Genomic DNA, 26,892 nt, shown 5'->3' with positions numbered 1-26,892 from the left:
CATAAGAAGTTGTATCCACCTAGTTCTAGAACCAGAGAGGAAGAACTGCAAGGGGGTGAGAGTGACTTCGAACTTCGGGAAGCCGGCGACAAGTTTCTCGGCGCCCAGGCAGGGCCGGGTGGCTAGAGGCTCCGTTTCCTGCGGAGCTGAATCACCTGGCAGCCTGCGACAGGTAGGGCGGAGGCTTGCGGTCCCCAAACCTGGGCGGAGCAGGAAATCGCGACCGCCCAGGCCTGGGGCGGAGCCCCGAGAGGCTCAGGTGCGGGTGGGCTGGGCCGTACCTGTGGGGACCACGGGGTCCGGGCTCGCTGCGCTGCAAGACCTGCAGGCACCTCGGAGATGCGCGTCCCGGGCCGACCGCTGAAGAAGGAAGGCGCGGCTCCCCGAGGCCCTTGAGCCTTAGCGGCTAGAGTGGGGCCAGCATGGGCCGCGGGCTGCACGCACCTTGCCTGCTCCTCTTCGTCGGGCTCCCAGCAGGTGAGCCCTGGAAAAAAACAAAACAAAACAAAAACTTGGTCCCTTCCTGGGCCGCGCGAGGCAGGAAGCCATTATTGCCCGGCTAGCGGAGCTGCTCACCCGCAGGGCGGTGGAAACCTGGGGCCCGCGCAGGTAGCGCTTGGCACGCGCACCAGGAGGTACAGGGGCCAGATCGAGTATCTGCCCATAGGAACCTGTTGTTTTCCTCCTTGATTAGCCTAGGGCCGCCTGAAACAGATGCATCTGAAAAGCAACCTCGCCTTTGCATTTCCCCTGTAACAGGTGTTAGACACTTGAGGGCTACAATTGAATCGATAGAGGCCAAATCCCCATTCTTAAACTTCCTAACATCCCCCCACCCCACCCCACCCCCGCCGCCTCCCTGTCGTACTCGCTTTCAGGGTGTAGATACAGGGACAACCGTATTGGCCCAGAGTGCATTTATTTTATTTTATTTTTTTCGGGACAAGTTAGATTGCTTCGTTAGTGTGTGAAGGAGTGTTGGGCGTAATTCCGAATCTTTTACATGCTTCCCCGTCTAGCGCCTGCCATTTTCCTACGTTTTGTGTCCACCTTTCTCATTATCCTCTCCGTTCAGGTGCGTAGTCACTCGCTGTCCCGGCACCATCCTTTTGACCTCCACACTGAACCCCTCACTTGCGATTTGTGTGTCTTTAAGGTATCTCTTGGAAACAGGACAGCGGTCCTGTCTGGGAGTGAAGCCGCATAGGAAAAGAGAGCTAAGGGAAGGCTCTCTCAGCCCTGTTCACATTAGCATGTAGCTGTGACTCTGTAAACAAGAATTTTCATTTCCTTGGGACGATCCACCCAGGTTTTGTTTTTGTTTTTGTTGTTATTGTTGTTGTTGTTGTTGTTGTTGTTTTAATCGGCTTATTTCCCACTTCATCCCCCTTGGGAATAGCTGCCCTCTTTCCCAGGTTGTCTGTGGAAGGCCAGCTCACCGTTTGCTCGCAGACCAATTAGAAGCTTGCATGGTTTGGACGAACCGATGTAATATGAAGGTGGAATCAGAATTTCCTTTCTGTGAGCTAATTAGAGAATTGCTCAGACGTAACCAAATCTCACTCAGATAGTCTGTGAGAATTTAAGCTTAATGCCGAGAATAAAAGGAGGGAGGCCTGGGAAAGGTAGGGAAGGGTGGGGAAAAATCAGTGTTCCGGAGGCAGGCTGGCTTGCAACATTTTTGGCCAGGTGTAGGTTTTATAAATTGTCTGACGCTAACAAGATGCCAATGCACACAAGAAGCATGTGAAGCCTCACCTGAGTTTAGGTGCTCCAAATGTCACCAGAACAGTTAACCAGCTTAGTCCTTAAGTGCAAATTTGTAAGAATCCTGGAGTCATCTACAGTCTTTTCCGCTGTGTGTCCAATTTTCTTCTCCAAGACTGTGGGAGCTGGGGACAAAATTCCTCTTTGAGCTGTCTTAGGAAAAGAGAGGTCTGCTTTCATCAGCCCCTGAGCATCGTGTCTCCCAGACTGGGACTTCTGATCTAGCAGTCTTCCGGATAGAATAAGAACACTTGCAGATGACAAATCCATCAGTGTATACACCCTGGTCCTTAGTGCCTTAACCCACCAGCATGTTGTTGTTGGTTTACACGGTCCAGTTTTTTTTTTTTTAAATTAATATTGACAATGGACATTTTCAAATACAGACACTATAGCCAAACATGTCTTAGAGTACACATCTTGCTAACTGTACACAGATTTCAGGAAACATGGCCCAAGGTCTCTGAGGCAGCCACACCGTGTTAGTCACTATGACTCTGAAACAGGGCAATCTTACAGGGTGTGGTGATTGCCTTGGGCCTCCCTTAAGTAGAAGTTGGCCCGTGTTTTACAAGAGGACAGAAAGTGAAGTCTTGAGTGATAACCTAGATTCACTTTCATTTCATATGCGAGAAACAGAGACCCCAGCACTCTGAGGGGAAGTGGCTACTTTGACAGATATGGCCCTGAATATGTGGAGGGCTGGCAGTAATACCGCAGCTGCTGTTTACTATGGGTCTGTATAGGTGATGTCTGTTGGGTTTGGATAGCTGATGTCTGCATGACTCTGGCAATTTACTGAACTGTTTAAGGCCTGCGGCAAACAGGGATGATAATATACATTTCATAAGGCTTTTGGAAGGATTAATTAAAATGAAGGTTTTAAAGTACTTTATATATTGCTTGTACAAAGAGAACGAGAGTTTAATAAATATTAGCCATGGTGATGATGCTAGCTGTGAAGTCGAACTGTTTGAAGCTAAGCTTAAGGGAACTAACTCCTCCTTCCCCTGTGGCTAAGAAACTGAGGGTTACTGTAACAAAAGAACTGAGGTAATCAGGTCCAAAAGAGGAATGGTTTATTTCGGCTCACAGTCTGGGAATTTTCAGTCCATGGTTGGTTGGCCTTATTGGTTTTGGGCCTGTGGCCAGGCAGTACATTAAAGGGGAGGCTTTAATGTGGCGGAAGAAGCAGATGCCTGTCACAAGGTGCCTAGGAATAGAGACAGAGAAACAGGATAGGGCCAGGGTCCCAATATTCCCCTCCAGGGCACTTTTCCAATAACCTTCCTCTAGGCCCCACCTACTAAAGCTTCTATCACCTCCTGAAGGGTGCCAACCTGGGATCAAGTCTTTAACACTCCAGCCTTTGGGAGACACTCTCAGCCCAAACTATAGCAGAGACTGTGCAGTTAGAATTCAGTTCCTGCCTCTTAATAACTTTGAGTGAATTAGTTCTTTCCATCTTGAAAACAACTGAATCAAATCCTTCCTGCTGCTGCTGCCCACACACCCAGCCAGGCCATCTCTTTTTGGGTGGTTTACAGTCAAGAACAGTGACCGTGACATGGTATTTACTCAGGCAATTCTGGGAATGAGCCCATCCCCTAGTTTTTACCTTTTCCCCAATTTTTAAACCAAACATCACAAAGTATCTTTCAGCTAACACTGTAGAGACATTCCTTGTTTACAGTATCCCATAAAACAATGCTTATCAAAAATTCTCCCACAACTTGCAGTAACAGGACTTATGTGTGTTACACATAGAGTTAGCAGTACAGCAGCTGTACTCTGTGCACATAGGCAAGATTTATAACCTAAAGACAAAAGGTTCACAAAATCTGTTACTTTATCAGATAAAATGATGATTAGCACGAAATGTTATTACTATTAAAACTCAGAGACAATAATCCCCACATTCACGCCATGAAATAGGAAACTCTGTTAAGTCAGTTTTCTGAAGACCCATCCCAAATTGAAGTGCACTAATTGGAAAACCCTGAACTTAAGTGTGCTCCTTTGTGGTCTGTAAATTTGTTCCATTTTGGTTGTTTAGAAGAGTCAGCCCAGCTCCCTGATTAGCATCTGGGTTTCCACAATTGAGAAGTGTAGGCCAGTGATAGAATTGTGAAGTCCCAGAGGAAGGTGCTGAGGTCAGGTAGTCTTGTGAAGTTCCCATCACCAGGCTCTGAGCTCTGTAAAGATCACTTGCCAGCTGTGGGCTGCTTTTGTTATTCTTTGAAGTCTATTTTATGGGGGGAGGCAGGGGGGAGAAATTTTTTATCATATAAATGATATCTGAATTCTTGTTCCTTGATGCAAAATACCGAGTAAGGCTAAACTAAGCGCTTTACATTTGGCGTTATTGACTCATAGCTTTGCTTGTTTCTGTCGACTCTCAGAGTTTATTTTTGGAGTGAAAGTTTTGCTTCCCTCTGATTCTAAAAGGGTGAGTGTCATGTATGCTTTTGTGAAAGTTTGTTGTTGTTTTGTTTTGTTTTGTTTGAGACAGGGTCTCTCTATGTGGCCCTAGCTGTCCTGGAACCCTACATAAACTAGGCTGCCCTCAAGTTCACAGAGCTCCGCCTGCCTCTGCCTCCAGAGGGTGAGGATTAAAGGCTACCACCGCTCTTCCCCACCTGCAGAAGAATTATATTACTTTACAGAAGCCACCAGTTATCCAGCCACATTCTTAGGCTTTGGGAAATCCAACAACTGACACATAAAGACAAGATCCTTAGACAAAGCAGCAGTGATTTCTCCGAGGTGCTGGAGGTGGAGAGGTGGGTCATACTTAGAACTAGTAAACTCTTATAAAATCCCCAATATGGTTGATAGTGACTCCGGAACCTCTCGGGATGAGATGGTCATATGTGATGGTTAACTGCCCACTTGGAACCTCCTGTCCCCTTGAGGGCTCCTGAAATTCCTTCCAGAATTCCCATGCCCTGTACACATAAGGAGAAATCATTCCACACCTGCCTTACCTCACTCCCCCCAAGCCCTTAATACAGAGAAGAAAATATAGATCCAGGGAAGCCCGGTGTGTTATAGTGAGACGCCATGCATGAAAGCTGGCCCCACTGCTCCTTTTCCCATTTCACACAGTAGAACAGGTTGGTTTGGTTCGGTCGAATCCTGATATACAGAACTAGAGCAGGTGATTAACCCTCAGTGTCCGAACAGATGCCAATCAAATGTCTAGCCCCAAATGCAATGTGCTGGAGTGAAAGGTTGGGCAATGGGAGTACCTTCTACCTGGGTTCATTTTTAGCATAATAATTTGTTTTGTTTATGACGTCCTTGGGAGAAATACAACTGTGCCTTTTCAGAATTGCCGAGATTCTCCCCTCTTTAATTACTTGCAGGGTTTTTTTCTCTCCTAGTTTTCAAAAGTTAGTGGGTAAGGCCAGGTCAAAGGAGGGTGGTTTTGCTATTATTCATTTCCCATTTTTAATCACCAGCTTCTGTTGCTTAGTTCCAGGCGTGGCTTGTTTTTTATTCTAGGTGCCCATATCCTCACTAGCCCACGGTCAGCACCGTCTCCTTGCCTCTCTTGACTACCAGCCATCCTCTACCGGCAGAAGGACAGGCTAACCTGCCTAGGTTAATCCTTCTCACCTGCACTTGAACTGTCCATTCAAGCAACTTCCTATAGCTTCTAAACTGTGTGGAATTCAAGATCCTATAACGTCAGGGCTCACCAATCGGCAGCCCTGTCTCTCCACTGATAAAGGGATGGCTTAATATACCCCATTACAGGCCATTATTTTCTTTTGTATGGCTATATTACTAATGGTTGACTCTGACTTTATTTTATGAACTTTTTAGAATTAAAATTTTAATTCTAAACTTAAAATGTGTTCTGAGCAATTTAGTTAATTCTTTTTTTTTTTTTTTTAAGCCAGCACACACTTAACGAATCATCTTAGACAAGGCTCCTGTGTTGGCAAACAAAAGCAGCCATAGGCCTGGCCCCTAAGATTCCCGTGCTGGGAGAACACACACCGTTGCTGAGACAGAACTGTGACTCAGGCTATGAAGGCAGGGTTAAGGCGCCAGGAGAGCACATAATGGTTGGATTCTTTCCAACCAGGAGGCCCTCTTCGAAGACATGTGTGAGTTGAGGAATGATTATCTAAAACCAGGACTAGCATGTGCCAGATGACTGGATAGGAGCTCAGGGGATATGAGGCAGGAAAAAAATTTCAGTGAGGCTGAGTGGAGAAAGCTAGAGCGTGGTGATGTGGTGAGAGCAAAGCAGGATGGAGGGCCTGATATGAATGTTTTCATGGGTCATGGTGGGAAGGGGTGTGTGAGTGTGTGTGTGTGTGTGTGTGTGTGTGTGTGTGTGTGTGTGTGTGTGTGTGTTGTGAAGAGCAATGGAGAGCTGTTGGAGGAACTTAGGAGTTTGCGTTGGGAGATGAACAGCACCGTGGAATCCACACATTGGGGAACCACAGAGGCTTACTGTAACAGCTAAGCAAAGGCAATGTGCAGGCTGGAGGTGATGGCAGTTTGTATTGAGAGGGTTGTAAAGATGAGCAGAGATTCCCCGGGGTATTTAAGAGGTAAGTAAACCCAATGTGGCAAGGTTGACTATGAATAACAAGGTAGAAAGAGACATTAAAGGTGACTCCTGAGTTTTGGTCTTGCTCATCTGCTAAAATGGGAACATGAAAGAGGCCCAAGCTTGTAGGGAGGGATGTTGATTTAGGAGTTGGGCTTGATTTAGAATTTGAAACACCGAAGAAGAGCTGTCAGGAGCATTTGGATCCATGTATCTGCCAGTCCCTTAGTATACACTGGCAGGAGCTGGCCTCAAAGCTCTGATGGTTTCTGAGAATCCAGCCAGACTTGCTCAGGACAGATTATTTTGTCTGTGTGTTTTATTATTTATTACCGAGTCCTCCCAAGAGGATGAGTTCCAAGAGACAGACCTTGTCTTCTGGAACAGTGTCTGGCTCAGAGTATGCACTCAAAAATAAATGTATGTGTGCATTCTGGTGGGGCCCAAATTTGCATATGCTCTGAGATTAGTGTGTGGGGTCATGAATCACCAACCTGGGCAGATGACTTTGGGAAACCCCTGTTTGCCCCTCAAACAGGTCCTGTCCTTTCCCACTAGTAACCAAAGGAATGTCAAGTTCAAGTTACCTGAGTTGATACCTTTTTTTTAAATTTTTTCCACCTAGTAGTTTTTCATCAAAAAAAAAATTTTTTTTTTTTAAGATTTCAAGTTTCCCCTTTTGGAAAGACTGTGGTAAAGCACAGTAATGTCACTTACTGTTTATAGGAATAGAAATTTAATTTCTGAAATAGCTATTAAAACATAAAAGGCTTATTTCCTTTGACTGGGCAAACACTATGGAGTAAAAATGTGCAGGTAAGCAGATAATCACATTTATTATTATTATTAAAATATCCATTTCAGCAATTCACATCATCATTGTTTCTAACAGTGAAAAATCAAAAGCAACCCAAACTCTCATTATTATGAAAATTTGTAATAAATTATACTTCACAGAGTAATTTCCATGCAGTCACTGGAAACAAATAGATCTGTAGATACTTATATAGATTATGTCAGTCGTTTGAAGTTAAAACAAAGTTGCTAATCAATGTACACATAATTCATTTTAGAAAGAGAGGGAAAGATATGGAAGGATGCCCACCAGGTTATCAACAGTGACAGCTCCATGGAGTGAAATTAATGGCGAGCAGGGAGGGACATTTTTGCTTTTACCTGTTGTGTTGTTTGGAGCGTCTTGCTTATTTTATATTAGTAAACAAAAAGGGAAAGCGTTTCTATACACAATGAATAAATTTGTGAACGTCCTTTAAAATTCGTGAATATTTTTTCCTTTAGAATTTTACTTTGTGTGTCTGTATGGGTCTGCTTCCGTGTGTCTAGGTACCAGCGGAGGCCAGGAGAGGGTATCAGTTCCCCTGGATGGAGGTACAGGTGTTATGACTCACCTGCTGGGAACTAAACTCGGGGCCTCTGGGCAAGTAGCAAGTGCTCCTCCCCAATGAGCCACCTCTCTAGCCCGAGAGTATTCCTTAAATGGTTGAATTTCAACCACTCTTGAAAACTTATCTGGAAAACAGGGTAGTATAAGAAGGACAGTTCAGAGCTTGGGATTTTAGGAGGTTTCATTTCAAAAGCATCTTTGTGGTTTCCTGGCTGTGTGCCAGTTTGGGCCATCCCTTTGGGGTCTGTCTCCACTGATAAACTTGAGAAAAATAAAATTAAAAAAGGAACATCTATTTGTCTTTTTTTTTTTCCTTCGAAGGTAGAATGAGATAATGTGTGATAACACAGTCAGTACTGTGTTGGACGATGCAGGGGATGCTCAGTCTCTTTTGGTGTCTTCATAGAAGCGGGTGCTTATCACCCCTCCCCCAGCCCAGCTCTGTATGCTTGGGCATAATTCCCGCCTCACCCACTTTCCACTCATCCACAGTTCTCTCCCAGTGCTCCCTGTTCCTTCTTGTCCACTGCTCATTGCTGGTCCCTTTTCTTTTAACGTCTCTCATATTTGCTCTGCTGTCTAAGGGAATGTAGCAAGTGCTGATGGTAAATACACTCAAGGAGATAGCTTGCTCAGACATAAACTCTGATAGGATTGGACTTGTGTGCTTTTTGTTAACCCGCTGGGTGGAGCTGAAGTGCCTGTGTATTTGCAAACCCTCAACAGACCCAACTCCCAGGAGTAGGGCTCCAGGCCCCACACTCCCTGGCTGGGCTCTGTGTCCCTATCTACCACCTTGTGTGGGTCAACTTTGCGTTGCTGTAACAAGAGACACTCAGCTTGGGAAGGGAAGAGGTTTGTTTTGGCTCACAGTCTTGGAGGTGTCCACTCGTGGTTGCTTTGGGGTCTGTGGTAAGTCTGTGGTGGAGCCAAGCAACTCACTCCATGGCAGCCAGGTGGTTCAGAAGAGAGGAAGGCCAGCATTCCATAAGTCAGTCCTCTTTGGTGACATGGCACAGTAGTAGAAAACCTTACTTAGTTCCCCCTCTCAGAGGTTTTACCATCTTGGGGACCCAGCCTTTAACACATGGGCCCTTTGGGACATCCCAAGTACAAACTATAGCTTATGTCCTCCAAGAAGAACCTTATATGGGACAGAAGGGGAAATACCATCTAGTTCTCCCCCCTACCCCCACCCAAGTCTTGATTCAAAGAAAAAAAATTGGCACATACATTTCTAGTCTGTATGGATGGCATTTTCTAGAAACTGCAACCTCTTTTCCCATCTGATACTACACTAAAGTAAGGAATGCACTAGGTTCTGCAAGCACTTTGGAATATGTATGGCATTTGGCTGGTGAGATACTGTGTCTTCGTCAGTCTGCTTTCCTTCCACTTTACTGTAGGATGCCAGTCCCCACTTGGCACAGCAAAAATGGCCTCGGAAAGTACCTGGTGGCGGGAAACGAAGAATCCCCTTCCCCTTCCCTCCTTCCCATGTGTTCTCAGAGCTGATCTGAAGTTTCCATTCTACCCTTAAATGACAGGACTCCGCTGCCTTCCTCTTTCACAGAAGAGGTAAACTGTGAATGAGTTTGCTGGGGTATGGGGCTATAAAGAACTCAGTCCACTAACTGCTTACATTTGGATAATTTCAGTTCTTCAAGATAATTTCTTTTAACATTCTGGCCTTAATTGATCTTAACCTCTTAATTTAGCTGAACTAAATGCAAAGAACACGGTAAATGGGCAATGCTCATTGAAGGTCTACTATGTGCCGGGCTCTTTGCTTTTTGGGACATTTATCATTCTCTATGATGAGACAGATAATTGCCATTGTCTGATTGTCCATGGTTTGGAAATAGCTCACCAGGTCTTTAGGATTGGGAGAGGGTGTTAGGTTTAGAATGTAGGCAACCAGGCCCTAGGCTTTAAAGTTTTCAGGAGAAAAATGAGAGTCGGCGAGGGCATTAGGTGACAGTCAGATCGGGCACAGGAAGGGTCACAAGATTGGAGGGAAGTCAAGAATTTGAAAACGTTTAGTGCTAAGTTTGAAAGAACAAACAGGTAACCAGGTCATCCACAATCAGGGCATTTCTCATGTGAATGAGCTTTTTCTGCTCGGGTTCTGCTGTCTCTTGAGTCTCTTCCTAAAAACCTATGGGTTGACTACCATGCATGTCCAGTGTGGTTTATTGTACAGAGTAAAGGTTAGAACTAAAGAAAAAGGAAGCTGGGACAATTTTGCATTTGAGATGGACTAATTGCTACTTCCTTTTTCTCTCTCCCAATCTGAAAAATCCTGCTGCTTCTGATCGTCTGGTGCCTGTTGTCCACTTGTTTAGGAAACATTGTAGTTTTGAGTTCGATTCTAACACTGACCTCATTAAGTTAGATTAGTGCTGCTGGGCACATAGGTCTTGGTTTATACCCTCTGCGCTTTTGTCCAGGTGAATGAGCAAGAGCTTATCCCTATCATGGAGGGGGGGGGAGTGTTAGGAACAAAGACCATCCATCCATCCCCCAGGGTCTAGTAGATTCTGAGGACCAGCAGCAAGGACACAAAGGTTCAAAAGTGTTCGGTCCTTCCTCTCCCAGAACTTGCCGCCAACACTGGGGCGGGTGTGTCAGAGCAGAGGCGAAGGTGTGTGATCCATACAGGGTGCTATGGGTAGTCCTCAGGAGGAAGGACAAATAAGATTAACACTCCGAACCCACTGAGACCTGAAATGTTTTAAGCCTTGAGATTCACGTTAGGGATGAAATGACACAGAGGCTGAGTCCCAGGGCAGCAAAGCCAGCACTGACGTTGGTAAAGGTGACGTGGTCACTCCGGCTATGACTTGCCCATAATAAGGGCATTCATGTAAGAGGAGCTAGGTGCGCATTTGGTAATCAAGGCCATCACCCAGATCCCATTCTCCTTCCCCTGAGGGGTTAGAGTCGGCAGTCTTCAAAGCTCCCAGAGCACCAAATTCCCCTTCCTGACTGTCAACACACATTCTCCCCTCTCAAGTGCTTGTCTTTGCACAAAAGCTGACTGGAATTTGAGTAATACCAAATTACCCTTCAGCCAAATAGAGAGCACATGAGTTAGGATTGCCGAGCCTCCTCATCCCTCTAACTGAAGGAGAGCCGAGAGGAACAGCAAGAATACAGCACAGGGAGAGAATCCTTACCCTGAGCCCCTTAGAGTGACCACAGGCAAGTCACATGTCCACATTGAGTGTAAAGCCGTGCAGAGTCTTCTTCCCGGATCGCATTTATTGCTTAAAAGAAAGTATCTGAAGGTGCCGTGTGAAGTGAAGGTTTTGTTTAGAACCATGTGATTTTTCTGTGTATCCCAATCAGTGTGTGTGGTGGTTGGTATTCTGGGGTGTCTTTGAAGGTGCTGCCAGAGGGATTTAACTGAGGAGAGAAGACCCACCGTGAATGTGGGTGGTGCCTTCTCCTAGGCTGCTGTCCCAGACAGCATACAAAGGTGAAAGTGATTGGAACATCAGCATTTACCGTTCGCTGCTTCCTGGTCTTGCCGAGATGTGAGGAGCATGTGTTCCCAACACCACGAACACTGTTCCCTGCTGTGAAGGGACTGTGCCTGCAAACTGTGAGCCGAAACAGAGCCTTCCTGCATTTGTTGGGAATTTGGTGACAGCAGTGAGAAAACGAATCGATGAACAAGTGTTAGCAAGGGCATTTTTTTTTTAATTTATTTAACTTTATTTTATGTGCATTGGTGTGAAGGTGTCAGGTCCCCTAGAACTGGAGTTACAGACAGTTGTGAGCGGCCATGTGGGTGCTGGGAATTGAACCCTGGTCCTCTGGAAGAGTAGCCAATGCTCTTAACCGCTGAGCCATCTCTCCGCCCCCCCCCACCCCCCACACATCTTCTCTTTTAGCTGTGTGAAAGCCGTGATGGGGGAAAGCTGTAAGGACAATTTAGGTCTCTTATGGGGCATGGGGGGAGAGGAGCAAAAATTAAAAATAAAGATTCATTACTTTTGCCCTTGCTGTGACTATCTAATAAGAAGACATTTAGGGGGAAAATTGGCTCACAGTTTAAGAACAGCCGAGTGCATCAGGATAGGAGAGGCATGGTGGAACAAGTGTGAGGCAGCTGGTCACGTTGTTCTTCCCAGTCAAGAAGCAGTGAGTAGAAAGGCAGTAAGGTTGGGCTATAATGCTTTAAGGCCCTCCACTAGTGAATCACTTCTTCTAGCAAAGCTCCACTTCCTAAGGGTTTCAGAATCTTCCAGAACAGCACCATTCCCTGCACACTAAGTGTACACATACGTGTGTCTGTGAGAGACAGTTCACATTCAAACCACAATGGTGAGGAAGGAGGAGCAGGAATCATTTCATGCACAAGAACAGCATTGTGTTGTCTTCCATGGAAGGCTTGAGGTCCGTCCCGCCATAGCAGTTCCGTTCTGCTTGGCCTGAGTTCTCAGAATCCTGCAGCTGGTAAAGGCAGCGGTTCATTCCCACCAAACTCTTGAAGGTTTATTCTGAAAATGTCCCTTTTTTCCGTTCACAGTTGACTAACACACCTAAGCACATCCCACCCTTCCCCGTTTCTCTTCTTCTGGGACGCCATCAGTGATTATCCATGAACTAGGGAATGGATATGTCTTGACTCCCCTCCATCCTCCCGTCACCCACTCACCACCAGCCCTGCCTCCCTCCCTTCAACTGCCTCAGCCAGATTGGTTTTCTCCAGGCTCCCTAAACAACATGCCTTCCTACTGAGAAGCTTGGCACCTTCTTTTTCTTGCCTCCTGAAGCCGAAGTCTCCCTCCATCTCCCTGCTTCTGATACGTGGTCTGAATCCCACCTGAGTGAGCCCCTGGGTTTTGACTTAAATGTCTTGCTCCTGTGCAGTCTTCACACACAGCTTTCACTGCTGAAGAGCATCTCTCCAGCCTGTCTGCCACGGAGCATCCTGATCATAGCCCAGTCCTAGAGACTGGCCAGATCATTTCTGACTGCCAGAGCCTGCCCTGAGCAGTGTTCTGCTGTCTCTTCAGAGACCAGAGACGTGAGAAAAGCAGACAAAAGTGCCCAGCATAATCTTGTCTGAGGGCTCTTAGGAGACCCATGGCCAAAGGTGGAGCACCCAACCTGGAATCATGTGGCTCTAGCTTTCAAGACAGGCCATCTCTGAGGGGGGTCTCAGGTTCGCCTGGAGTCAGAGGTGATTTGCTTCCCCGAAAGACCACTATTAGAGCTAGAACTTGACCTTTGAGTCATTTGTGGAAAATCAGGTTAAAGAGTTGATTCCCCCCAGCCTCTTCTTCATAAACTAGTTTCTAAGTGGCCATTGTACCCACTGCACAAGACCCAGGCAGCTGCATCTTAGAAGCCTATGCATCATTTTGTTACCATGATAAAATATGTCAGTTTTCCAAAATGTGACTATACACATACCACTGGCAATATGTAAGATGCCATCACATGGCACAAAGCAGGGTACAGTGTAGAATTGCATAAAACAGTGATGGACTTAAAGAAAAAAAAAAAAGAGGCCCATCTCGGTCCCAGAGGTGATGGCTCAGCGGACACAGGCTTGTAGGCTGACAGTGAAAACCTGATGACCTGAATTCGATCTCTGGAACCCACAGAAAGGTAGAAGGAGAAAACCGATTCCACGGAGTATGAATCTGATCTCCACACATTTTCCTCTACCACCACCACCAATAATAATAAAAATAATAATAACAACAACAATGATGATGATAAGATAGGTCCAGTTAGCTGCTTCTAAAGCAGTGGTTCTCAACCTGTGGGTCATGACCCCTGTATGTGCGTGTGGGGGGGGTAGTCGAATACCAGATACCCTGCCTATCAGATATTTACATTACACTTTATAACAATAACAAAATTACAGTTATGAAGTGGCAACAAATAATTTTATAGTTGGGGTGGTCACCACCACATGAGGAACTGTATTAAATAAAAGGCGGAAGCATCAGGAAGGTTGAGAACCACTGCTCTAAAGGGATGGCAGAGGGGAAGGTGGTTCTTTTGGGGAGCTCTGCTAGAGGGAACAAGAGGGGAGCAGGAGCAGCAGAACCCCTGAATGCCCTTTTGCAAGGACATGGTAGAGTCAGTCAGTGTAGGCTGAGTATCTCCCATCCAAAGTGCTTGGGACCGGAAGCGTTTCAGATTGAGGTTTTCAAATTTGGGAATATTTGCATAGTCTTTATTGGCTGAGTATCCTAAGTCTGAAAATACAATCTCTGAGATGGTCTAAAATCAGACACCTTTTGAGTGTCATGTTGGCACTCAGGAAGTTTGGGAGGTGCTGGGGACATGGCTCCGTGGGTAAGAGAGCTTATTGTACAAGCATGAGGACCTGAGTTCACATCCCCATCACCCATGGAAAAACTAGACCATGCGCTTGGAACCTCAGCACTGGGGAGGGTGGAGACGTTTGCTGGGGTTTGTTGGGTGCTAGAAAATGGTGATTTCCATGGACAGTGACTCTGTCTCAAGGGAATGAAGTGAAGAGCAGTAGACAAGACATTCTTCCTCTGCCCTCTGCGTGGGACCCACAGATATGCACAACACACACAGACACAGCAAAAAGGAAAAGCGATTTAGGATTTCAGAGCATTTCAGATCTGGGTTTTCAGATGAAGGATGCCCAACTTGTAGTGCTATCCTTATCCTACTCAATAGCTGAGGCTAGAGAAGGAAGAAGTTCATCTGTTGTCCAAGTGACATGATCTGTGTCTGAATCCAAAGCCTGCACAGTTGACCTTTAACATGTAGTCTCTTCCGGCTGTTCTCCAAGTTCCCGAAGCTTCAGTTTCCTATTTTCTCCCGGAAATCTCTTAGAAATGTAAGTTCTTGGGCCCCACCCAAATCCTGCTGAGCCAGAAACTCCTGGCACAGGGCCAAACAACCTGGGCTGTCAACAGCCCTCATAGTGACATAAACTCAGCCTTGAGTTCCACTTCTCTGCACTAGCCCTCCAACCGCTCCCCAAGAAGACCCCCTTGTTTTTGTTTTTTCATTCTTCTTTATTAAGAAAATTTCTACTCACTCTACATATCATCCACAGATTCCACCTCTTCGCTCCTCCCACCTCTAGCCCTCTCTCCCAAGCCCCCCCCCATCCTCACATCCCCCAAATCAAGGTCTCCCATGGGGAGTCAGCAGAGCCCAGCACACTGAGCCTAGGCAGGTCTAAGCCCCTTCCCACTGCACCAAGGCTGAGCAAGGCGTGACACCACAGGCACCAGATTCCCAAAAGCCTGCCCATGCACCAGGGACGGATCCCGATCCCCCTGCCTGGGTGCACCCCAAACAGTTCAAGCCAAACAACCATCTTCCGTATCCAGAGGGCCTAGTCTAGTCTCATGGGGGCTCCACAGCCACTAGTCTACAGTTCATGGGCTTCTACTAGTGTGGCCGGAGAAGAGCCCCTTGCAATGCAACCTAGAACCCACGGGAGCATCCCAAGATGCTGGCTGTGGATAGATCTCTCACCATTCCGTCTGGCGCTTCTGTGCTGCCTGTCTCCTCATCAAGACACGTGGAGCTTGAAGTAGGCTTGATGGCTTCAGGGCTCTACGAGGAATTTTACAACAGAAAAAAGTCTCTTAATTCCACCAAAGCTTTCTTGCTATTTTCTGTGGCCCTTGCTGTTTCATTTGCTCTGTCTGTGCAGCTCAATGTCCACTGCTTGCTATGTCCTTAGTCATGTATCCAACCGCCATCTGTGCGATGGGCATAGAGGCCAGGGTTTGTATTTGAAGAGTGAGAGACGAATTCAGACGTTTTCTCAGAGCCTCCATATCCACCAACCGGGAAAGTGTCCTCTGCCCCCAGGGCAGGGCGCTTTGAGGAAGGCCTGGGGAGGCCCTTCTCTCAGCCTTGCTGCCTGTAAGACTTCCTGAGAGGACAAGGGTTCCTCTAAGGAGCTGCAGGACAGACAGCAGGAAAAGCAGGGGAGTGGGGGCGGGTGATAGAGAGAGCAGTCCAGACTGAGTGGCCACCGTGTGAAGATCTGGAGCGGGGAGTAACCCCAGCCCTGAGGAATTCAGTTCAGAAGGGCTGAGGCATGTGTGAAGCGAGATGGGAAGGAAGTGAGATGAGGTAGCTGGGAGAAGAGGTTGACCAACTAACTCACCTTTTGGTCAGAGGATACAGTTTGAATGTTAGGGAAATGAGAAACCATTTTTTTTTTCTCTTTTCTTTTCTTTTCTTTTCTTTTCTTTTCTTTTCTTTTCTTTTCTTTTCTTTTCTTTTCTTTTCTTTTCTCTGTACTTCCTTCCTCCCTCCCTCCACCCCTCCCTCCCTTCCTCCTTCCCTTACTCCCTCCCTCCTTCCTTCCACCTTTTCTAAGACGGGAGGCCTCACTATGTAGACCGAGCTGACTTCAGACTCACAAAGATCCACCTGCCTAGGCATTGTGAGTGCTGGGATGAAAAGGCTGTGCTACCTGAGCCTGGTCACAAATGGGGAACCACTTTTAGAAGAGAAGGGATGGGGAAAACTGGTTTTAGCAGGATCACGCCACTATAACTGTGGCCTTATTTAAATACAGTTCTTTTATTGTGGTGGGTGTGTGGTTGTTACTGTTGGGTTGGTGTTGGGCGTGTTAATAGACTGAATTCTGGGAGTTTTTCTCACACCTCCCCCCCCCCCCCCCCCCCCCCGAGTTGGGAGGTGGCGGGTGGTGAATTGGGCCCTTTCTTTCTGTAGACTGCTCAGCAGGAGCCTGCGTATTTGAGCGCCCAGCCAGAGGTGGGCAGGAGGGCAGGGGCCCGTGCTGCTTTTGTTCATTTGCATGGCTTTTATTGCTCAGGCACAGAAGTAGGTCACCTTTAGCATTGTCTCCTGCTCCTGCCTTCAGGGTGTCTGTCCTTGCTGGTCACAGTTCAGCACACAGAACGCTATGTCACCCTGTTCGCCTCCATCACCCTCAAATGTGACTACACCACCTCTGCTCAGCTCCAGGACGTGGTGGTGACATGGCGCTTCAAGTCCTTCTGCAAGGACCCCATCTTTGACTACTTCTCTGCCTGTGAGTACCCCGGTTCTTGTTCTGCCCATCGTTCCCAGGCATCTGTCTGTAAGCTATCATCGGGGTCGAGGAATCATTATAGATCACAAGTTGTCATCACGAGGAGCTGCTCCGACACTGTCCCTTCACTTTTCAGATAAACTGAACCCAAGTGGCACCACTAGTTGTTCAAGGGCCAATGTCGGTTCCTTTGCACCATGCTGTTCAGGCAGCGCAGACGTAAAAGACCTAGCATGTCCTGCCTCCTGGGCACTACTCATTCAAACCAGCCCTGAGCCGTGTGGGACCTCACGTCAGTGGCCATCGTTTGGAAGATCCCTGCCCGCTGCTGCCTCACTTTGAGTGATGTAGAGCTCTCTGCCTCCACGCAGCCTCTTTGCCCTCGGGCACCTCAGGTTACTTTAGCCAAGTCCTGCTTCTCAGTAACAACGGGCCCATTCACGTCACCTCCTTCCCAGATGTCCATTTCTAACCTCCCTCCAGCACCAAAGGAGCCTGGAGCCCCACAGTCAGCCTGTGGTGATTAGACCTATAGAGAGTGTGAGAGCACAAGGAGGTACCCTGTTTGGGGGAAGGAAGTGGGCGTTCTGAGGTGAAGCCAAGGGAGGAAGGCATGGCTGTGTGCCTCCTGTAGCTCTGGGGCTAATGCCTTACAGCAGGACTGGACAGAGCCCCCAGATCTCACTGAGCTTCCCCATTTAGTCTGCATCGTTTCCTTGTGGGTTATTCTTAAACACTTGGGTAAGTGACGAGGGAGGAGACTAGGGTGGTAGACAGCAGTCACCTGGAAGATTTAGCAGCCTTGGGGTTCTCTACTGGGAAGGATGGGTGAGTGACCTCCCACTGGAGCAGAAGCTGAGCGCGCGCGCGTGTGTGAGGGGGCACTTTGTAAATGAAACAAGGGAAATTGGGAAGAGAGATGGCGCATGCAGACAGGCTTTGGACATGATGGCTTTCAAGAAATTTGAAGTCTTATTGATGAGAGAGGAGTTCCTGATGTCGGCGGGGCCTTGTTAACCTCCTCCAGACCTGCAGAATCTGAATGATCTGAGTGACTTGCTGCTCTCTTCTCAGCATACCAGGCCGCCTTATCCCTGGGCCAGGACCCCTCCAACGACTGCAATGACAACCAGAGGGAAGTCCGCATTGTGGCCCAGCGGCGGGGACAGAACGAGCCGGTGCTGGGGGTGGATTACCGGCAGCGCAAGATCACCATCCAGAACCGTGAGTACGGGGGCGGTGGCAGGGGAACTAAGGCTCGAAGAGGATCCAGACACAGGCCTAGCAGGCTGAGTCAGCACGGGATTCCCCAAGATCTTCTGGGGCCTGATAACTGACTTGGCCACTGGGTTGTTTGAAGCAAGTGCCGGATTCTTAGAATGTATTCCACCATCGGAAGCCGCTTCTCTGGAACTTGCTCTGTGGACCAGAGGATGTTCCTCAGCCTTGGCTAAAGGTCAGGGCGTCACTGGTTCTTTTGCTTCCTGAGACTCAGGCTGAGATGTGGCTTCTTTGATATTTTTTACAAATCACTCTCAGGGCCCATTCACACACCAGGTCCCTGAGGTCCCCTTGGTCACTCTTGATGCCTTGAAAGCAGGAGCTTGAGGGCAAGTGGATTCTTTGAGACTACTGCCATCCCTGGACAGAGGACACAGCACTGGCTTGGACCCAAGCCTGGGTAAGAGTCGCAGTGGTTCCCCTCACAAGCCTAGCTAACTGCATCAGGTTGGCCATTTTCTCTGCCTCTCCTTATCATCGGAGAGAGAGAGCCACATGGCATCTGTCCCCATGCTGCAGTAAATATCAAATGCATGGGCTGGGAGCTGGGTCTAAAGTAGGTCCTTTCTTTGTACCTGGTACAAGAAGCCCCCACAGCACTGGGCCCACAGCTGGACTCAGGCATGGTGACTGTTCTGCACTTGCATGTGACATGGAGCAAGCCCCTTCACATTTTGGGGTTTTTTTTGTTTGTTTGTTTGTTTTTTTGCCTCAGTTTCTATTAAGTGAGACTGGCTGTAGAGCCCATCTCAAAGGGAGTTGTGATGTAGTGTATGAAAATCACTTACCCAACAGTTAATACGGAGTAAACCTAAGTCATCTAGTCAGGATGTTCTTATACACAAAGGATTGGCTAGTGCCCCACATTCCTCGCCTGTCATCCTGGATTACTGTGAAGTTATAGTGACAGAGACTATTTCAGTGAGCTTTATATGCCGTGTTAAAAAAAAAAATTGATGGGGATGGAGAGATGACTCCACAGTTAAGAATAATAGAACACTAGCTATTCTTCCAGAGGACCCAGGTTCGATTCCCAGCACTTACATGGTGGCTCGCAACAGTCTGTAACTCTACTTCCAGGAGACCTGACACCCCCTTTTGGTTTCCTTGAGCACCAGGCATGCAGGTGATGCACACAGACACATGTGGCAAAGCACACCTATATACATAAAAATACATAAATATACATAAAAATACATAAATATACATAAAAACGAACAAACAAACAAACAAAAAACGAAAAAGTATTTGTGGGGCTGGAGAGCTCAGTGGTTAACAGAACTTGTGGCTCTCTCAGAGAACCCAAATTTGGTTCCCAGTACTCACTTCAGGCAGCTCACAGCTGCCTGTCACTCCAGTTCCATGAGGCCCAATGCTCTCTTTCTGGCCTTTGCAGTACTGTTCTGACATGCACAAAACCACACACGTGCATGAGCGTACACACACACACACACACACACACACACACACACTCAAATAAAAACAATAAAAGTAAATCTTAAAATAAATTTGCTCACAATAAGGGAAAAAACACATAGCCGGCTGCTTGTGGTACTCAGTGTAAGGAATTAGTGAATATTTTATGACCATTTAAAGGGCCAATTTAACCATTGCTTCTAATTTTGTAATACTTTAATATGATCTTTTCACACTTGCCCTCTGATTTTCCCCAAGGTCACCTTTGACTCTTAGCCTAGGGACCATCTGCATCTCCCTCGGTGTCCATGTGCATCTGCAGAGGCTTAGATGGTTCTGCTTCCTCCGAATTGGCTCTGATCCGACCCCTGGGCTCACAACTTTAACTAGCTGGTCTCCTTTAGAGTTTCTGAAGGATGAGAAGTCCCCGTGGAGAATCTGGAGGGCCGCCTGTGTGTCTAGTTCTGAGTAGTACCTTTCACTACCTCTCTTCCTGACCACTTTCTGGTCAGACCCCATCTTGTTCTCACTCCTAAGGGAAAGCAGTATTTCCCCGACGGCTGGATTTCTACCTCCAGGCTCAGCCTGACTGCTCAGAATCCTTGTTTTCTGACACTTTCGTGTCCGAGTTTCTATCATTCCAGAGGACCCTGCCACATAAGGTCATGGGTCGTCTAAAATACTAACATGTCTGAATAGCCTCGCCATGTTGACATTCCTCAGAAACTCTTTATGACTCCAAGGAAAGTTGGGTCAGGTTTCCATTGCTCACTCAGCACTTTCATCATTCCACCGGGTCTGGGGGTGGGCGGGAAAGTGGTAGATTTAGAGAATCATGAGGAAAAAAGGCTTCGCAAGGACTGACGTAAAGGAGAAGGAAACAGAAGTCAAAGTATGCTCCAGTCTTGCATGACCTCACGTTTTTGTTTCGGTTCCTCAGTAGATATTTCTTGACAAACAGACAATAACCAGTTGCAGATAGGACCACCAACTGTGCAGCAGCAAGCCTTGGAACGCTGAGGTCTGTCTGATCTCTGTAGTTTCTGAGAGAAGCCTGCGGGCCATCATTTGGTGCAGCTCTGGGGCTCTGACTGGCTTTTAAACCGGCCAGCACAGAGAGGGGCTGGCTCCTCTTGAATTTCCCCACAGGTTGTAACTTAACAGTTTGAGCCATTGGGTTTGAGAACATTGGTCAAATTCGCTTAACTTGAAAGTATATGTTAACCATTGGGTGCTCTTCATCGGGCCCTGGCGCGTCAGGTACTCACAGGAACGGAGATTCTTCCCTTGGCTAATACTCTGAAAACGCTGGCCCTATTTTCTGTGCACCTTTAAGGGCATTGCACAGCTGTCCCTTCAAACACCAGAGCCACTCCATCATCTTGGCCTGGGAAGGGGTCTAGGCTGTGACGCTTTCCCTCCGTTTTGGAGGAAATAGCAGGGTTCACCAGTGTGAGGCAGAGTTGTGGGTGTGAACCGATGCTGAGCGCTATCTGCGTGTTGGCTGTCCACTCCCTTAACCTCTCTCTGTCTTCAGTTTCCTTATCTGAAATATAGCTAAGTCATCATACCATCATCTCAGTTGGCAAATAAGCAGGAACTAGAGACATCAGTAATGTAAGCAAAGGGAAGCTTGCTTTGATCTTCTGTATAAAATCAGAAACAAACAGTCCACAACTGGTGGTGGCTGCACTTCATTAAATTCTTGGGGGCCCCAAGTTCATTTCTACTTACCCAGATTGTCATCATCTTTCTAAATATATGGGTCCATTTTTTTGTTTCTAAAATAAAAGGCCCGTGGCTGTGTAATTTGCAAAGAAAAGAGGTTTATATAGCTCATCACTCTGGATGCTGAAAGTCCAAGAGAAGATGATGCCATTGGTTTGGTCTCATGAAGGCTCACGGCTGGGTCACCACCATGAGAACAGCATTATTGTAGAAGTGCCTACAAGAATCAGAGCTCCCAGGGGGATACAGGAGACCAGAGCGCAGAGAGGGCCATCCTTGTTCTTCTGTAACCACCCATTCTGTTGTGAACTGAGGAGATGTAAGGACGACTTGAATCTCCTCTCAGGATGACAGATCATCCAAGTGACCTAATTACTGTTCTCATCTCCATCCCTTAAAGATTCCACTGCCTTCCAACAAGCCACACTGAGGCTAAGCTCCCCATACGTGAAACTTTGGGACACATCCTCAGACTCTATCCAATTCACAGCACCCAGGAATGAAGTAGAAGAGATGAAGAAGCCAGAGAAGACTGTTCACATGCTCTTTTAAAGAAAGTTCCCGAAACACTCTTGCATACATTCACAACTGCATCACTTGGAAGAGAGGGTGGAAAACACTGACTTTATTCTAGGTGGTCCCCGACTTAGTCTATTTTATGCTCTTTCATAATAGTGTACCCGAGTCTAGGTAATTATAATCCGTGGCAATGCAGTGGCTTATGTTCATAGAGGCCAAGAAGTCTGGTGAGGGTCTATTGCTACACTATCACACAGCAATAAGAGGGCAAGAGGGGACCAAACTCATCCATTTGTTTGTTCGTTCTTGTTTTATTGTGGCAGGGTTTCACTATGTAGCTCCGGCTGTCCTGGAACTTGCTATGTAGGCGGGTAGACCAGGCTGGTGTGAAGCTCACAGAGATCCGCCTGCCTCTGCCTCCCAAGTACTGGGATTAAAGGTGTGCACCACCACACCCAGCCAAACTCACCCTTTTGAATGGCTGTAACCTACCTACCCATGAGGATAGAGCCCTCATGGCTCATTCTGCTTTTTTAAAAGTCTCTTCTCTCTCTTCCTCCCTCTTTCTCAGAAAGTGTTTGATTGAACTTCCAGGGCACAGTCTATCAAGGTCCTAATCTCTTAATACTAATAAAATACAATTTTATTTCAGCATGAGTTTTAAAGGGAACAAACATACATTTACTTAAACTATAGCAGCTGTATACATACCCAAAAATTCTGTGATCCTGTGAGAAGGGAGCATCATCCTTGGGAGGCAACTGGGACTCTACTTCACCCACATACAGGGATATATAGTGAAAATTAAATGAGATGATGTATCCAGAGCCTTATAAACTACTGGTGGGGTTCAATGGGGAGTTTGTCCATCAACCCCATCTCTGGGAACAAAGGAAGATCTGAGGAGGGACCTAGGACCTCGTTCTCATCAATTACAGGCCTTCTTAGGAATGACAGTTCTGAGGTCCCGAAGCTACCATGTCCCAGTAACTGGCCCTTTTCCATTCTCTCCTACATAGGAGCAGATCTTGTGATTAATGAAGTGATGTGGTGGGATCATGGAGTATACTATTGTACCATTGAGGCTCCAGGAGACACATCAGGAGACCCAGATAAGGAGGTGAAGCTCATTGTCCTGCGTAAGTGCTGCTGGCGCAGTCAGGTCACCTATCAGTGTGCTTTTTTGTTTGTTTGTTTTTGTTTTTTGTTTTCATGCAAAAACACCCACCAATAGCAGCAGCAAAGCCAGAAACAAACAGGTCTGTATTGCTGTCATTGGACTGGGAGCTTCTAATGGTCTCTTACTAGAGTTAAACTTTTTTACCAGCATATCACTTGAACTGAACCTCTAGGTTAATGGCTGTATTTACGAAGGTCTAGAACATTGGTTCTCAGCCTATGGATGGTGACCCCTCTGGGGTTGAAAGACCCTTTCACAGGGGTTGCCTAAGACTATCAGAAAACGCAGATAGTTCCATTAGGATTCATAACAGTAGAAAAATAACAGTTACAAAGTAGCAACCAAAATAATTGTATGGTTGAGGGTCACCACAGCATGAGGAGCTGAATTAAAGAGTCTCAGTGTTAGGAAGGTTGAGTGGTCTAGAACGCTGGAGTAGAGGCATCTCTCTGAAGTGTTAGTTCATCCGCTTTTGGCTTTCGCTCCGCTGTAGATTGGCTGACAGTGATCTTCATCATCCTTGGAGCGCTCCTTCTCCTGCTGCTGATTGGCGTGTGCTGGTGCCAGTGCTGCCCTCAGTACTGCTGCTGCTACATCCGCTGCCCCTGCTGTCCTGCCCGCTGCTGCTGCCCTGAGAAAGGTAAGTGAACACGAGTGGCAGTGGGTTGGGCATGATGATACACGTGCCCGATGCCCCACGCAGAGGGGTTTAGCTTTCTCAGGTTAAAGTTCACGGTCGTCGTCGTCGTCATCGTCGTCGTCGTCGTCGTCGTCGTCGTCGTCGTCGTCGTTCCGGGATCTCCTTCATGCCTTCCTCCTTTGAAGGTTCAGAAGATGTGGAACTGCAGCCCTGAGGATGATGCTCAGGAATGCTCTAAAGCCATAGGGAAGGAGGCCCATAATAGGATTTCTACCTACGAAATTCTTTTCTTAGTATGCAGATGGAGTCGGATCAACTGTTTTATATGCAAGTTTTTCCTTTTGGGTATTGGAGCAAGTCAACTTTTCTTTCCCGGGTCAGAAGTGGAATAGAAAGTTCCAGCACTCTAGCCATGCCTTGGTCTTTTTTGGCAACCTGTCCCCATCCCAAAGCTCTCCAAGGGCCCCGGCCACCAGTCATCTAATTAGTATGTGGAAGATACTCATCATTTTGGAGAGCCCAAGCATTTTAGGAGTTGTAGTTTGGAAACCAGGGACAAAGGCCAAATATGTTTCTTATTCTACTACAATTTCACAGCATTACTTAGGGATGGGATAAAGATGGGATGAAAAGAACAGGACAGTCGAGAAAGCATTAGTCCTCAAACTGAAGCTCACACTGAATCATGTAGCGGTCTTGGTCAAAATTAATTGCTGCTCCTCCCCCAGCTTCTAACCCAATGGGTCTGGGGGAGTAGGGTCCTAGAATGTGTATTTCTCAAACATTCCCAGGTGATGTAAAACTTGTGCCGGGGAAGGGGAGAAGGAACAGAAACTCTTAGCATAAGCTTTCTTTGGACTGGAATTTCATCCCATAAAGGAGAAATTTTGGACCAGCAAAATAGCTTAGTGGGTAAGGTGCTTGCCGCCAAGTCTGACCCCCCTGAGTCCCATCCCTGAGACCCGTATGGTGGAAAGAGAGACCTGACTCTTTTGAATTCCACATGTGTGCCCTGGCACACACACACACACACACACACACACTATATATATATATATATATATATATATATATATATATATATATATATATATATATATATATATATATATGGCTCCAATATGCCCTAAAATTTTAAGTTGCAGAATACATGTTAAAGGCAAAAGAATTTAAAGAATGTTCTGTAGAGCTCTTTCCTTAGTAAAGAGATGGGAGTTGAATCAACTGTTTTAACTGGAAGTTTTTCTTTTTGTGTATTTGTTTTAAGTAACATTTCCTTTTCCTGTAAAGTATTACATGGTAGAAAAATCTGAGAAATTAAAAAAAGAGTAGACTAAGTCAAGTCCCCAGAGACAACCACTCCTGTCATCATGGTCCATGGGGAAGAAGGAAGTTGGAAAGGAAAACATGATGAATTACTCATGATGATAGACACCCGCCTTAATCTGTGACGTCAAGGTCAGTGGTCTGAGTCTGGTTTCAGGATTGTGTTCAGAGGTTGCCTGGTGTCTTACAGGAAAAGAGAAATAGCTTCCATGGGATGTCTGTTCTGTGTGCTCTTTGCATCTACTTCCTCATGGATCCTCACCACAACCCACCAAAGGCATATGTCATCACCATTGCACAGGCAAGGTCAGGGAAGTCTCGCAGCTAGGAAGCAGCAGTCACTTGCACAGTGTTAAACCTCCGATTTGTGTCTGTGTGTCCCACATGGGAACTGTCACAGCCTCTGTGGACTAGCTGAGGTTATAGACTCTTAAAAGAGGAGGAAATAGCCGAGAACTCAACATGAGTCTGTAGCGCTTCCTACCTTTGGGACAGAAACCATGGAGATGTCACTGTCATGGGTGTAGTCACATGGGAGATGAGATAAGTCCTCACAGGATGACTCCTTAGGCCACAGGGCATTAAAAGCAGGCAGGACTAGGCAAAGCTGGCCTGGGTGATGGATGCATGTGGTTAGTGAGCTGAGAAGCAAAGGTTTGGTTTCTCTTCAGTGGCTGGAGTTTGCTCATGTAAAAGAACCTATGTAACAAAGAACTGCAGGCCATAGTTAAGGTCCTTGGATTTGATCAGACAAGCTCGTGTTTTTAACTTTCCTGCCAAGTTTGGTAACAAGATGGATGGCAGAGAGGGGCAGGGATGGTTAAGGAAAGCTCTCTGAATAGGGGACAGATTCTGATGCTGGTTTATTTTATTTTTAGACCGAGACATCCCTAGGAATGTTTATAAGCAAAGAACCAAAAGGGAATATATGGAAGCCCCGTTTAAGAAGTGGGGTGATCATGGATGAGTGGCATTACCCTTGGAAGCAGAATTAGGTCTACCAAGAAAGAGCTGGCCTTAAAAAGGAAAGAGACAAGAGTGTAGGCAGCCTGACCTCTGAAGAAAGAGGTCACTCCAGGTGGAGTATGGTCAGTGTATGAAGGAGAAAGTTGAGGGAGCCCACAGCTGGCCACAGTTTCTGCAAGTCAAAGTCCAGTGCTGGAGACACAGCTTAGTGGCTTTGATAAGATCCCTAGGATCAATCCCAATAGCGTAAACAAACCAACAGAAGGAAACCTCCAGAAGGATGTTGGAGATTCTTGAACATCTCCCACCACAGTCCGTCTCCCCAGCCAGCTCCCACCTTCCTGAGTTATGATGGGGGCTACAGAGAACAATGGAAGTGGCCCTCCATTTTAGTAGGTCTAGATAATCCACTTACTATTGGTAAACAACACTCATAGGACCTAGAGATGAAAGTTTTTGAAATTTAGCCTATTTTTTTTTTTTTTTACAAGAACTAGAGCAGCTTCTCTTATCTCTGAGTTTCTGGCCTCCCCTCCCCAGAGAATCTCTCTCTGTATATAGCAGGGGAGAGTGAGGCCCGGAGAGATTTCACCAGTTCCACAGACCTTGGCGATCTAGGCCCATCACTGTTGGCTCCCTGTGAGGGCTAGTTCCTGTCCTTAGCAAAGAAGATGCAGTCTGCTGGAAATTCATGGGGACCTGAGCAGTGGGGTGTCTAGGATGAGGAAAGGCATGTTTGATAGAAAGATCTCCCAATGGTGCCCATCCTGAGGAGGACCATTGGAGGTCCCATTGCTTGGCTGAGGCCAGGAATCCTCGGCTGACAGTTCCTTGAGGCTAAAATGAATATGGTGTTCCCAGAAGCTGCTGAGGACGTTGATGAGATAGGACTGGCCAGTGAGAAAAAGCAAAGGGCTGGGTGGCCATGAGGTAAAGAAGGAGAGGAGGTGGTAGTAATGGTGATCAGTCATGGCCGAGGGAAGTTGTGAGGTCTCCGGGGACACGGGGAGGAGGTGGAGAAGGGAGTAGTGGTCTCAGAGGAGGGTGAAGTGTTGTCACT

At 46.9% G+C, this 26,892-nt stretch overlaps 1 protein-coding gene across 1 annotated transcript in view; it reads left to right on the top strand.

Moving 5' to 3' along the window:
• The first annotated feature begins 255 nt into the window (after positions 1-255).
• Ildr1 (immunoglobulin like domain containing receptor 1) overlaps positions 256-26,892 on the top strand; it is a 34,622-nt gene continuing 7,985 nt past the window's right edge. The window contains exons 1-5 of the mRNA XM_059277444.1: positions 256-477; positions 16,606-16,776; positions 17,851-18,000; positions 22,740-22,859; positions 23,394-23,540. Of these exons, the coding sequence (XP_059133427.1) occupies positions 423-477; positions 16,606-16,776; positions 17,851-18,000; positions 22,740-22,859; positions 23,394-23,540 (643 nt within the window). The 5' untranslated portion in view covers positions 256-422. The remainder of the gene's footprint in view (positions 478-16,605; positions 16,777-17,850; positions 18,001-22,739; positions 22,860-23,393; positions 23,541-26,892) is intronic.

This window comes from Peromyscus eremicus, chromosome 12 (genome assembly GCF_949786415.1).
Source record: "Peromyscus eremicus chromosome 12, PerEre_H2_v1, whole genome shotgun sequence".
Taxonomy (NCBI): domain Eukaryota; kingdom Metazoa; phylum Chordata; class Mammalia; order Rodentia; family Cricetidae; genus Peromyscus; species Peromyscus eremicus.
The sequence above is the reverse complement of the archived record's forward strand: the minus strand, read 5'-3'. Positions and strand labels throughout refer to the sequence as shown.